The sequence below is a fragment of the Somniosus microcephalus genome, chromosome 27 (assembly GCF_052327205.1).
Source record: "Somniosus microcephalus isolate GS21.2 chromosome 27, FLI_Smic_1.0, whole genome shotgun sequence".
Taxonomy (NCBI): Eukaryota; Metazoa; Chordata; class Chondrichthyes; order Squaliformes; family Somniosidae; genus Somniosus; species Somniosus microcephalus.
In genome coordinates this window covers 23,877,083-23,891,931 of record NC_141013.1, presented here as the reverse complement: position 1 = coordinate 23,891,931, position 14,849 = coordinate 23,877,083, and the positions used below count along the sequence as shown (strand labels likewise).

The 14,849-nt window shown below is 41.6% G+C and overlaps 1 protein-coding gene across 1 annotated transcript in view; it reads right to left on the bottom strand.

The window, feature by feature from the left end:
• adam10a (ADAM metallopeptidase domain 10a) overlaps positions 1–14,849 on the bottom strand; it is a 159,385-nt gene that overhangs the window by 31,474 nt on the left and 113,062 nt on the right. Inside the window, exons 5-8 of the mRNA XM_085968714.1 lie at positions 9,374–9,477; positions 5,302–5,463; positions 3,314–3,406; positions 1,740–1,923 (exon numbers count right to left, since the gene is read on the bottom strand). Coding sequence (XP_085824840.1) covers positions 1,740–1,923; positions 3,314–3,406; positions 5,302–5,463; positions 9,374–9,477 — 543 coding nt within the window. The remainder of the gene's footprint in view (positions 1–1,739; positions 1,924–3,313; positions 3,407–5,301; positions 5,464–9,373; positions 9,478–14,849) is intronic.

The following is a 14,849-nucleotide window of genomic DNA, read 5'->3' as shown; positions in this document are numbered from 1 at the left end:
ACGCAGTGAGTGGTTCGGATCTGGAATGCACTGCCTGAAAGGGTGGGAGGCAGACTCAATTGTGGCTTTCAAAATGGAATTGGATAAGTACCCGAAGGAAAATGATTTGCAGGGCTACGGGAAAAGGGCGGGAGAGTGGGACCAGCTGAAGTGCTCTTGCAGAGAGCCGGCACGGGCTCGACGGGCCGAATGGCCTCCTTCTGTACTGTAACAATTCTATGAGTCTATAACAGTATTGCCACCTGATTGTAAAAAGGTGTGAAAGAGAAAGAAATGCCCCAACTCAATTTACAAATTAAACCTGTTCAAACACATGGAGAGCATAGAAACATTTCAAGATGAATAAAGCACCCAAAAATTGAAACAAATACTGTAGCATGAACTTACAGGTTACTACAACAGTTTCACGTTTTAACCAGAGTTTTAAAAAAATTGCTCCAGGTTTACTGCTTCTCAATTCAATCCCAAATATGCATTAACCGCCATTATTCACATGGGGCAGACTATTACGCATTGCGATCAAAGGAAAGAAAGTTTCAAAGAATGGCTTTTCAATTTCATTACACGTGGCACATTAAGGAACTCTTCCTGCCTACGATTTTCACAGTGAGTGATAATGTTAGAGGCACAAGTCCAATACATCATTAAATCTTTACAAATACCGGAGACAGAGCAGCTATCCCCTTTATATATCAGTTAAGTTCTATTTATTATTTTCTTTTCCTCACCAAGGTTACAATTTTAGCTCAGTTTGCTTTTGAAATGGTGGAACTGCTTCTAAAGTTCCTAATTTGATTTAAATGAACATGGAAATAGAATGCGAGTAAACTACAGAGAGAGCCCAATACTATTAAAGCAAACTTTAAATTATTAAAAATTAAAATATCAATAGAAATTATATTTTCCTTTTGAACAAAAACAAACACCATCAGTTATCACATCATTCTAAAAGCATCAATTTCCAAGCTGTATACTTTAATCATTTCAATTGTCAAAGCAGGAGCCGAGTGGAAGTAACTACTGGTCTTCATTGCAAGAGGATTTGAGTACAGGAGCAAGGATGTCTTACTACAGTTGTACAGGGCCTTGGTGAGGACTGTGTGCAGTTCTGGTCTCCTTACCCAAGAAAGGATATACTTGCCATAGAGGGAGTGCAGCGAAGGTTCACCAGACTGATTCCTGGGATGGCAGGACTGTCGTATGAGGACAGATTGGGTTGACTAGGCCTGTATTCCCTAGAGTTTAGAAGAATGAGAGGGGATCTCATTGAAACGTATATAATTCTGACAGGGCTAGACAGACTGGCTGCAGGGAGGAGGTTTCCCCTGGCTGTTGGGGGGGGGGGGGGGGGGGGGGGGGGTCTGGAACGAGGGGTCACAGTCTCAGGATACGGGGTAGGACATTTAGGACTGAGATGAAGAGAAATTTCTTCACTCAGAGGGTGGTGAACCTGTGGAATTCGCTACCACAGAAGGCTGTGGAGGCCAAGTCACTGAATATATTTAAGAAGGAGATAGGTAGATTTCTAGACACAAAAGGCTTCAAGGGGTATGGGGAGAGAGCAGGAATATGGTATTGAGATAGAGGATCAGCCGTGATCATATTGAATGGCGGAGCAGGCTCGAAGGGCTGAATGGCCGACTCCTGCTCCTAGTTTTCTATGTTTCTATGTTTCTCTGTTTGCCATTTAATTCAAGGAACCCAAGTTGTTGGAAACAGTAACGTCTGCAGACATTTACCTGCTGGTGCACCAACCCAAGCCAGTCCCAGGACACCATCATCAAAATCACGATCTGTGAACACATAGGCTAAGCAATAATCGTCATGATTCTGTTCTGAATTGAGTTCGAGGAATTTCTCCACACCAATGTTCGCAAACCTAAATGGGTTGCTTCTATCTTTTTCGTCATCTGTGGTGTTGATCTGAAAGGCAGTGTTATTTATCCTGTTAGATAACACATTGGAGGAGAAAGGATAAAATTGTTTAAGGAATATACTCTACATAAATATAATGTGGGTAAATGAATATATTAAAACATCTATTGTTCTCCCATGGCACTGCTCACTGACCACAAAAAAAACATGCATTTTCCTGGAACTATTTCTCTGTTTGCCTGCCAAACCTAATCCTTTACGTGCATGCGTGTCTAGCCATACTGCTACTTATTTCTCTTTACAAGGGCCTCAAGCACTTCTCTCATTTGACGGAGTATCTGTTTCATCAAGTCTTTCTCTCTCACACTTTTCATAAGTGTCTCCTCTTCCTTCTGAAACAGTGGGAAGGCAGGGATGGGAAGGTGGGAGAGGGAGCTGGGGTTGGGAGTACACCAGGGAAAATTTAAGTTAAGAAGTCAAGCAAGAAAATTTAAATGATCATTCAGTCTCTGTTTTCTACCCACAATACTTTGGGTTTTTTAAAATTCTGATGTCGGGCAGTTACTGCTCAAGCTCAGCGATTCTGAAGAATTTAGCAAACAGTCAGGAGCGGTGTGCCGCAGGCACAGCTATAGGAAGGGGCAGGTCAGGGCTGAGGCTTGTCCATGAGCTGAAGCGCGATGCCAGCATACAGACACAAACTTGTGTTATACGTAGGTGCCACAAAGGAGCACTAAAGAAATTCAGCATGCTCACATTATTTCCACCTCTAACATCGCCCGTCTCCGCCCTCGCCTCAGCTCATCCGCTGCTGAAACCCTCATCCATGCCTTGGTTACCTCTAGACTGGACTATTCCAATGCATTCCTGGGCTGGCCTCTCACATTCTACCCTATGTAAACTTGAGGTTATCCAAGACTCGGCCGCCCATGTCCTAACTCGCACCAAGTCCTGTCCACCCATCACCCAATGGCTTGCTGACCGACATTGGCTCCCGGTTAAGCAACACCTCGATTTCAAAATTCTCATCCTTGTTTTCAAATCGCTCCATGGCTTCGCTCCTCCCCATCTCTGTAATCTTCTTCAGCCCCACAACCCCGCCACCCCGCCCCCCCCTGTACCGCCGAGATATCTGTGCTCCTCTAATTCTGCCCTCGAGTGATTATAAATCGGGAATGCTCAACTGTTGGTGGCTGCACCTTCTGTTGCCTAGGCCCCAAGCTCTGCAATTCCCTGCCGAAACCTCTCCACCTCGCTTTCCTCCTTTAAGACGTTCTTTAAACCCTACCTCTTTGACCAAGCTTTTGGTCACCTGCCCTAATTTCTCCTTGTGGCTCGGTGCCAAATTTCTTTTGTCTTATAATACTCCTGTGACGTGCCTTCGGACGTTTTACTACGTTAAAGGCGCTATATAAATACAAGTTGTAGTAGTACTTACTCGCACTCTTTTCACCATAAAACTGATATTTCGGATTCCTTGAAAATCTGTTGTCTGGTAAATTGTATCAATTGCTTTGACGTGACTGGAAATCTGGAGATGAAACGTAAAAGAAATTATTTTATTTACAACAGCTGCTAAAGTGAAAACATTGCTCTAGCACTTAAGTAGCATTCAAAAATAGCCAGATATTTTTGCAGTCCCTAAAAAGTCAAATGCTCAATATTTCCCAAGTGTTAACTGTATTTAGAACATACAATTTTTCATTAAATTTGGCCCAATGGGCCCCTTCTCTCACTCGCAGATGATCAGACAATCGAAGATTCTGCTGCAGCTGTCAAAGGATAATTAATTAGTCCAAGAACAGGCATCTAGTATAAAATGGTCCAATCCAACACTTAAGCCAGCTGTTTTTGAAAATTGAGAGGCAAGGCCCCGACAAGGAAATTACAAACTTTATCCAAACTGAGATCTGATTACCAAGCCAATCAGATAACTATTAATTAAATTTAGCTTACATGATTTGCAAAATATGCTCTTTCAAAATGAGTGTTCTTTCATAAAATTGATTCCCAACACATCAATTTGCCATATCTTGGACCTTGCTATAGCAACATAACTTACTATGGCAACAGATACATTTGCAACTACATTAAATACAGATCATGACGGTCTTACTATAAAAGTGAATTTGAATACAGAGATGTGATGATATTCTGGCATTACTTCCTATAGTACTCCCAAAGGGTAACATTTAGCCACATCATCATTTGGGTTTGTGTCAGGAAATTAGTCCCAAAATGGCAGATACATAAATTGGGGATGAGATCACTTAAAAAATTAACAAATGTTAAGTTCAAAAGTTCATTATAGGTGCTTGAGAATGACAAGTAATTGAGCAACATCTTTATTTATTTTCAGCAGGACAAGAAGCTTCCATTGGTTAGAAACCATTATTCGGGGGAGAAGGAATCGAGGAGGGTATATTGCAGTTTTAATCTGTTCAATTGAACTGAACTGCAAATTGTGTTTGGCAATTCATAGCCAATTTTCAATCACTCCCAGAAATGTTCTCAAAAGCCAATTACAGGAAACTTTGTGCTATCCGGAGGTGAGCTATCCAGCAATCTGGAGCCACCGGCAAAAATCAGCAGCTGTTTTTTATTCTTTTTGTTTGTTTTTTTTTTGCTTTGTTTGAACAGTCAAGCTGTGAAAGATCTGTAGCTATAGCAACAGCTTCAGCTACAGAGCTTTAGGGCCACACCCGAGTGTTTAGAAGCTGTTGCTAAGCAACAGTGTTTGTTGTCAAATACGGAGATAAGAATCTCCGTATCGCTCAACATTAACTCTGGAGAGTACGGCAGTTTTGAGGCAACGGCAGCAGCTCGGTCCCGTGGGTGCCGGATAGCACAAAGTTTCCTGTATTTCAACTCAAACATTTGAGGAAAATTCCAAGGAAGCTTTTTTTTGACAGTGATAAACTGCAACCAAACTCATAATTTATCCTTAATCAGTCACAAAAATTCAGCCCCACAAATCACACGAGCAGTAATTCTTCTGTTAATTAGGGAATATTGCTTCTTTAAGGTAGGGGTGCGCCATTTCCCATTTCAAGCATTCATTCTCACAGGACAATGCAGCCAGCAAACCTACCAACAACAAATAAAACTGGTCATACACTCAAGTGTTTAGGATTCAAACCAGCAAATGTCTAATGGCAAAACAATATTGCAACAGATGGGCTAGTGATCCCAGATTTCTTTTGTAAAGGTCATAACTAATCTACCCTTCATAGTTGGTAACTTGTCTCAGTCTTTTATATGTGTACCGATTCTGGTTTGCAAACCTAGTATTAAATATCAACGCATCTAATGCAGCAAGCCACATATACTGAAGACTTTGATTTTATTACATATAGACACAGGCACACAAAAACAAACACACACACATTTTTAATTAGAATAAGGATTCGACTTTCGATTTCATACCTGGGCTATAACTGCTTCTCTTGAACCATAGTATTTAAAGAACAGATGATCTGTTTGAATAAAGAGCTGACATGTGTTTTTCTCCTCTGGAGCGGCACGTCTTTTTCTCAAAATAACTGGTTCATGATCATGTTCGTGTTCAAAATCCACAGGTTTCTGCACCTAGAGGCAACAGTACAACAGAAGAGAGAGTTGATGACAATATCCATCTTTCAACAATAGAAAGTTATGCAACAGTGCTCCAAAGTACTATGCCAGGGGATAATCAGGCAATGGGTCATGTTGCGACTGCAATCTCTGGTTGGCATCTGCCTCAAAGAAACAGCCAAGGCCACATATTTCTCACAGGATACAGGGAACACTGTATTTAAAGACATTTGAAGATGTACTAGGAACTGGTTATCCGCCTGAATGTAATATTCAGAGATGAAAGGGTATCTAATGGATAAATTTTACTTAAATTAATTTATTAAAACATTCGACAGAACTATTTTCAGCAACTTCACCTGCATAAGTAGCTGCATTTTAATTTTTAAACGCAAACAGATAACAGTCATAAACCCACACAGAATATATTCATTCATTCAGGACTACCATCATTTAAAGCGTATTCCTGTAATACACTGGGAAATATGCCAACCATTTTATCATTTTGCTTACTGGCAGTCAGTGAGAGTAATTTATCCTGTTAGTTGTAAAGAGTTCATAGAATCATAGAAAGTTACAGCATGGAAGGAGGCCATTTCGGCCCATCGTGTCCGCGCTGGCCAACAAAGCTATCCAGCCTAATCCCACTTCCCAGCTCTTGGTCCGTAGCCCTGCAGGTTAGAGCATCCCACGTGCACATCGAAGTACTTTTTAAATGTGCTGAGGGTCTCTGCCTCTACCACCCTTTCAGGCAGTGAGTTTGAGACCCCCACAACCCGCTGGGTGAAGAAATTTCCCCTCAAAACCCCTCTAAACCTTCCACCAATTACTTTAAATCTGTGCCTCCTGGTTTTTGACCCCACTGCTAAGGGAAATAGGTCCTTCCTATCCACTTTATCTATGCCCCTCATAATTTTATACACCTCAATAAGGTCTCCCCTCAGCTTTCTCGGTTCCAAGGAAAACAGGCCCAGCCTATCCAGTCTTTCCTCATAGCTAAGATTCTCTACTCCCGGCAACATCCTTGTAAATCTCCTCTGTACCCTCTCTAGTGCAATCACATCTTTCCTGTAATGTGATGACCAGAACTGCACGCAGTGCTCTAGCTAAGGCCTAACTAGTGTTTTATACAGTTGAAGCATAACCCCCCTGCTCGTGTATTCTATGCCACGGCTTAGGTAAGCATTCCGTATGCCTCCTTAACCACCTTATCTACTTGGCCTGCTACCTTCAGGGATCTGTGGACATGCACGCCAAGGTCCCTTTGTTCCTCTACACTACTCAGTGTCCTACCATTTAATGTGTATTCCCTTTCCTTGTTGGCCCTCCCCAAATGCATTACCTCATACTTCTCCGCATTGAATTCCATTTGCCACGGTTCTGCCCACCTGACCAATGTATTATATCTTCCTGCGGTCTACAGCTTCCTCCTTTGGTATCAACCACACAGCTGATTTTAGTATCATCTGCAAACTTCTTAATCATACCCCCTATATTCAAGGCAAGATATGTACCACAAAAAGCAAGGGATCTAGTACTGAGCCCTGCGGAACCCTACTGGATACAGCCTTCCAGTCACAAAAACACCCATCAACCATTACCCTCTGCTTCCTGTCTCCGAGCCAGTTTTGAATCCAACTCGACACTTTGCCCTGAATCCCATGGGCTTTTAACTTCGTGACCAGTCTGCCATGTGGAACCTCATCAAAAGCCTTGCTAAAGTCCATATACACTACATCAAATGCACCACCTTCATCTACCCTCCTTGTTACCTCTTCAAAAAATTCAATCAAGTTTGTCAGACACGACCTTGCCTTAACAAATCCGTGCTGACTATTCTTGATTAATCCGTGTCTTTCTAAATGAAGATTTATCCTGTCCTTCAGAATTCTCCCCAATAATTTTCCCACCACCGAGGTTAGGCTGACTGGCCTGTAATTACTCGGTCTATCCTTTGCTCCCTTTTTAAACAAGGGTACCACATTAGCAGTCCTCCGGCACCACACCTGAAGCCAGAGGGGATTGAAAAATGGTGGTCAGGGCCTCTGCTATTTCCTCTTTTGCTATGCTTAACAGCCTGGGATACATTTCATCCAGGCCTGGGGATTTATCCACTTTTAAAGCTGCTAAACCCCTTAATACTTCCTCTCATGATGTTTATTTCATCTAATATTTCACACTCCACCCCCCCCCCGATCGCAATGTCTGCTTCGCTCCTCTCCTGTGAGAAAATATTAAAATTCTAATTTTAAAAAACTGGTACAAATATTCACTGACAACACCTCCAACTGTACATGTAAAAGCACTAACCGAAAAAGAATAAACAAAATGAATTCTAAAAGTTTGGAGACTGCTATATTTCAATAATATAGCTGGAGATGTTTCAGAGTGTTTCATATGGCTTCTGTGTGAAATCTGTATACGAACTCTAAAGATCTGATGACTTTCACACTTCGGAAAAATGATCCTGAGCTGTTGGTGATGAGCATGAATCATAATTCAGCTAGGTTTTTCCACTCCCCCGCCCAACATTAAATTTTAGAAACCTTAGCTGGCCAGTTTTATACACTGCTTTGCCACTACTGTTGCTTCAGTGTCTACTGCTCCTCCTCCCTTGTTCCTCCAAGCTCCAATTGCACACCCTTCATCCCTCCTGCAGTCCCACTGTGTAAAAACACAGACTCTTTTGAGCCATCTCCCACAATCTCAAAATTACATTATCTCTTACTTATCCTAGTTTCCATGGTGTGGAGATGCCGGTGTTGGACTGGGGTGGACAAATGTAAGAAATCACACAACACCAGGTTATAGTCCAACAGCTTTATTTGAAATCACAAGCTTTCGGAGCGCTGCTCCTTAGTCAGGTGACGAAGGAGCAGCGCTCCGAAAGCTTGTGATTTCAAATAAAGCTGTTGGACTATAACCTGGTGTTGTGTGATTTCTTACATTTGTCCCAGTTTCCCATACCTTCTACATTCTTACACCTCAAGCCTAGCATCACCCAATCTTTTCAATGTATTTAGTCTTCTGCTCTTCTCAACTTTGGTGATGTCCTGCATTATGGCTCTTGGCACTTGATCGCGATTTCTCAAAAGAAAAATAGATGATTAAAAGGACAGACTAGATAATCTGACTCCAATGGAAGAATTGTTTTTTTTTAAAACTAGGTGCCAGTGCAACCCAGCAAAAACACAGTTGTGATGTAGGTTTTCAAACTGGGCATACTGATTCTTGAGGGGTGCACAGAGTCATCAGGTTTCTGCAGTTGTGGATTTACTAGCACGTTATTTCAGTTTATTTTTTATACCAAACCAAGAGCCTATTTTCTGCAATGATTTTTCCACTTTCTTTTGGGCAACAGATACTGTCTTTCAGAAGTTATGATTAGGGATCTGTGACAGTATGTCAATATATGCAGGAAGACCCACCCACACAGAAGACTTGCATTTATATAGCAGCTTTCACATCCTAAGGCATACCAAAGTACTTCACAGCCAATGAAATACATTTGAAGTGCCCTCATGGTTGTTATGTAGAGAAACAACACCAATTTGAATACTGTAAGGTCCCACAAACAGTTAAATGACCAGATCATTTGTTTTAGTAATGTTGGCTGAGGCATAAATGTTGGGTGGAACACCAGATTTTCCCTGCTCCTCTTTGAATAGTGCCATGGGACCTTTTATGTCCAATTGAGAAGGCAGAACTCGGGTTAACATCTCAAGCAGCGCTCACTCAGTACTGCACTCAAGTATCAGATTAGATTATGTGCTCAGGTCTCGAGTGGAAAAGTTTAGAAATCGCTGGTTTGAAGTGCGATTTCTTAATTTCATCCAGTGTAGTACAGATGAAATAAATGGTACATTACAATTGCAATTCACATTTTAAACTAGAGATCCGGGCTGCAATGTTGTAGCCAGCTCACCGGTGACGTGGGCTCTTCTACAGCAAACATCTGGTACTTCTTCATTCTTTCAAACACTGACTGGTCAGCACAGCCTCCTGTCGGCCCATACTTGTGAGGGTATTCTAGGGAGAGAAAAAAGCAAATCATCTAAACCTGCAGTTACAGTACAACAGAGTACACAGCTGTAGCCACTTCAACAGGTCTGCCATGTTAGCTGCCTGCTCGGATTTTGTTTTGTAACCAGAAACTGCAATTTTCTGAATCATTGCAAACCAAATGCAGCAGTTTGATTACTTTTTCCTGCTATTGACTTGGAACAAACTGCATTTAATTGGATATGCCCCCGCATTAAAATTAATGGGTGGTTCCATTCAAAGTTCACAATGATTCACTCGAAGCAAGGGTCATCGTTGCACACTGATGTTTTGAAATGTTTTTCTTCCAAGATTTAGCCTTCCATTAGGCAAGTCATTTAAGTTGAGACAGCACACTGCAGAGATTAAGGAGAGATGAATTCAACCAGTAATTTAGATAAAGCCATTACTTTTGTGGGGGGGGGGGGGGGGGGGGGGGAATGAGTGAGAAGTTTATTTTGTGAAGGGGCATTAACAATTTAATACCCTCTCTCACAACATACCACATATTGCACATGCACAGGCATTTCTTCAATTTAGGAAGTGCTGCCATTACGTCAGCAGATACCTCCAAGGTGCAGGAAGTAAACGATCGGCAGGGGAGCATTTGAGCAGTGTGGGCAGGGCTCCTTTACGCGAGAATAGATTTTCCTCATTTCCCTGCATAAAGAAATTTAAACCGACAGCGTTCTCCACAACGGAAGGTTAAAAGATGCATGGACTTCAGAAGTAGCTGACTCCAGTGTAGCTTGCTGACCTACACTGGCTCCCAGTTAAGCAACGCCTCAATTTTAAAATTCTCATCCCTGGTTTTCAAATTCCTCCATGGCCTCTCCCCTCCCCATCTCTGTAATCTCCTCCAGCAGCAGCAGCACCCCCCCGCCCCCCCCAGAGATATCTGCGTTCCTCAAATTCTGCCCTTTTGAGCATCCCTGATTATAATCACTCAACCATCGGTGGCCATGCCTTCAGCTGCCTCGGCCCTAAGCTCTGGAATTCCCTGCCTAAACCTCTCCGCCTCGCTCTCCTCCTTTAGGACGCTCCCTAAAACTTACCTCGTCGGCCCCAATTTCTCCTTATGTGGCTCGGTGAAGTGCTTTGGGACATTTTACTACGTTAAAGGTGTTATTGCTGTTTGTTTTTCAGTAGGATTTAAACACCATGCTCAAGAGTCAATGAGTCAGCATAGCGGTTTAGATTAGATTTATTTTGCTCCTTTTTACTGTAGGTGATGGGACAGCACCACGCACGTGCACACAATCATTGCCAAGTTGAGTCACATCAGCACTTATTTCGGAGAAGAACTGCAACATTGACATGTTGGAATCAGTTCACGAGATACACAGAAGAGTTCCCATCTTGTGGAGGCATGTCCAGTATTTGAAACCGGACTGCCGACATTTGAGTTTAAACCTGGAATTCAAGTTTTAAATCTTCAGTCTGATGTGCAAATTTAGTGCAATACTCAACTCTTACTCACTAAAAGGAAAATGCTGGAAACAGGTCAGTGACAGAATTCCCCAAATCAAAGATCTTGGTTTCCTTGTCACAGATACAATTACTTAAATACTATAAAAAGAAGCAGTTGAAGTAAAGTAGCTCAGCTATCGCTGTACATTACAAAGACAGTGCAGAATGGTGGGGACCTGCATTCATCCTCGTGATACCCAGTATGTAGTTTCTCAGCTCAGCTTTGCTGCAGGGAAAGACTGAAGTCTTCGAGTCTGCTACTCGGATAAGGGAGCTGGATTTAGTAATGTAAACACTAGGAGCTAGCTCATGAACATCAGTCCATGAATGCCTGGGTTATGAAATCTGAACTAAAACAAGGCCAATATTAGCAGTTTAAGCAGCAGTGTCGTAAATTTCCAGCTCACACATCTGTTCTGAGCCCTCCAAGTTATAATGACCATGTATTAAAACTACCCTACCATCTTCACAGCAGTAACGGAGACAAGCTTTGGCAGAGCTGGAAGAAAACACATGCATGATTTATGTACCTGCGCAAGATATTCGTTGCAAATCTCCTTACTATTTGCTGCCACATAATGGCAATGCATCTAGTCCTGTAACGTTTATTGCTATTACTTAAGGACCGCCATTTATCATGACAGTCATTATAAAGTAAAAGATATTGCTTCACACTACAGTGTTAAATGAAATCTGTTGAAAGATTGCATTCTCTTAAGTCAAAGCTTAAATGTGCTCATCATCCTAATTTTCTTCACATGATGGACCCAAGTGGTCTCACAGCAGTGTTAGAGAACACATTTGTCATCACTCCTGCACTCCCCTCCACCCAAGACATTACTCAAATGCTACGCCTTTTATACACAGACACACAAAACAGGTGCTCTATACCTTGCCCTCTAGCTCTTCGTGTTGGTTTGGAACCTTTCGACAGTAGCTCTGTGGGAGTGGATTCCAGAAGCACATCATCTCTGAACACCCCTTGGTTTATTACAGAAAGTCAGTTGCCTTATTAAGAGGCTAATTGTCAGTTACTATGTTTATAACCAGTATTTCAGATTGACCTGTATAAATATCCCATTAATGCATGTAACTCAGTCTATCAAAATATTGCTTTGCATATTTAAAATCATTCAGATTGGGTAATCTTTTACAAAGAATTATTCTTTTAATTTTAAACTCCCATACTGAAAGTGCAAAATCACGAAACTTAACTGATCACAGCACCACAAGATAACTCATTACATGTGCACTCAAAAACATTTGTCACACCATTAAGTTAATACATAATATATGAAGATCACCAAGGGTAGAACATCTTGTATCTATCCTTCATTTAGGATTCAAAATCTATTTGTACTCGTGCATCTAAATTGGGACGTAGGGTAAAGGAGTGGTTGGTGCATCGATAAGAAATCAGCAGGATAAGGATGAGAATGTAATAGCCTTTTCTCACCCTGGATACAAAAATATAGAACAACTCCAAAACGCAAAGTTGATAATTGGGTTTATATAATTAGCTGCACTATCCCTTCATTAGATGCAAGTGGCAAAATTATTGCCTTACTTCATTTAAATATAAAATTACACAGAAATTCTTAATTCAAAGTATTTATCAAAATGGATACCTCATGTTGTATACTTAAACATCAGCGCTTTTCAAAACATTCTTTGTGGGAGACTCCATGCCAATTTGCTCGAGACACTCCCTGCAACTACAGACATGCCGAGAAACCCTGTTCTAACTTCCAAAAGCCAGTGTCAGATATGCAAATTAAACAGAACCTGTTTATTAGTATATAAAGACACAGGCAATGTGCTATTCAGTCAATATACACCGAAAAATACAGAAATCAAAGATAAAAATCTGAAGATCTCTCAGACCCCAGCTTGAGAATCTACGCACTAGAGCAACCTCATCACTGGGACTTAAAACAACTTGTTTTCACATCGCGCCTTTAAAGTAGAGGAGAGTCCCAAAGTGCTTCACAGACACATAATCGGACAAAAATGGGTGTCAAGCCAAAGGAGGAGATATTAGGAGAGGTGACCAAAACCTTGGTCAAAGAAGTGAACATAAGAAACAGGAGCAGGAAAAGGCCACTTGGCCCCTCGAGCCTGCTCCGCCATTCAATAAGATCATGGCTGATCTTGGGCTCAAAGCCACTTCCCAGCCCGCTCCCCATAACCCTTCACTCCCTTATCTTGCAAAAATTTGTCTATCTCCACTTTAAATGTATTTAATGACCCAGCCTCCACAGCTCTCTGGGGCAGAGAATTCCACAAATTTACGACCCTCAGAAGAAATTCCTCCTCATCTCAGTTCGAAAAGGGCGACCCTTTATTCTGAGACTGTGCCCCCGGGTTCCAGATTTCCCCATGAGAGGAAACATCCTCTCTGCATCTACCCTGTCGAGCCCCCTCAGTATCTTATATGTTTTGATAAGATCACCTCTCATTCTTCTAAAGGGGTCACAGTCTAAGGATAAGGGGTAAGCCATTTAGGACTGAGATGAGGAGGAATTTCTTCACCCAGAGAGTGGTGAACCTGTGGAATTCTCTGCCACACAGGGCAGTTGAGGCCAATTCATTAACCAGTTCTCTATCCAAGTCAGTACCTTACCCCCAATCCCATGTGCTTTAACTTTACACGTTAATCTCTTATGCGGGACTTTATCGAAAGCCTTCTGAAAGTCCAAATACACCACATCCACTGATTCTCCCTTATCTATTCTATCAGTTACATCCTCAAAAAATTCCAGTAGATTAGTCAAGCACGATTTACCTTTTGTAAATCCATGTTGACTTTGTCCGATCCTGTCACTGTTTTCCAAGTGCTCTGCTATTACATCTTTTATAATGGACTCTAGCATTTTCCCCACTACCGATGTTAGGCTTACCGGTCTATAATTCCGTTTTCTCTCCACCACCTTTTTTAAATAGTGGGGTAACATTAGCTACCCTCCAATCCATGGGAACTATGCCAGAATCTATAGAATTTGGGAAGATGACCAGCAATGTATCTACTATTTCTAGGGCCACTTCCTTAAGTACCCTAGGATGTAGATTATCAGGCCCTGGGGATTTATCAGCCTTCAATCCCGTCAATTTCCCTAACACCATTTCCCTACAAATACTAATTTCATTCAGTTCCTCCCTCTCATTAGACCCTATGTTCCCCGACATCTCTGGGGGGTTATTTGTGTCCTCCTTTGCGAAGACAGAACCAAAGTATGTATTTAATTGGTCTGCAATTTCTTTGTTCCCCATTATAAATTCCCCTGATTCTGACTGCAAGGGACCTACACTTGACTTCACCAATCTTTTTCTCTTCACATATCTATAGAAGCTTTTACAGTCAGTTTTTATATTCCCTGCAAGCTTACTCTCATATTCTATTTCCCCCCTCTTAATTAATCCCTTTGTCCTCCTTTGCTGAATCCTAAACTGCTCCCAATCCTCAGGTTTGCTGCTTTTTCTGGCCAATTTATATGTCCTCTCCTTGGATCTCATGCTATCCCTAATTTCCCTCGTTAGCCACAGTTGAGTCACCTTTTTTGTTTTATTTTTATGCCAAACAGGATCTAGTAATGGGGAATGAACCAGAGCAGAGAAGAGATGTAAAGGTAGGGGAACATATAGGGAATCGTGACCATAATATAATATGCTTTAAGATGATAATTGAGAAGGACATGAGTATGATTAAAATCACGTGAATAGATTGGAGAAAAGCTGATTGAGGGGCTGAGAATAGAACTTGGGAAACAAAAATGGGCAACAATATTGGCAAACAATGATGTAGACCAGCAATGGGAAACATTTAAAACAGTGTTCAGAGTGCAGGAAAAATATATTCCGCTAAAAAGGAAAGAACGAACGAAACAATAATG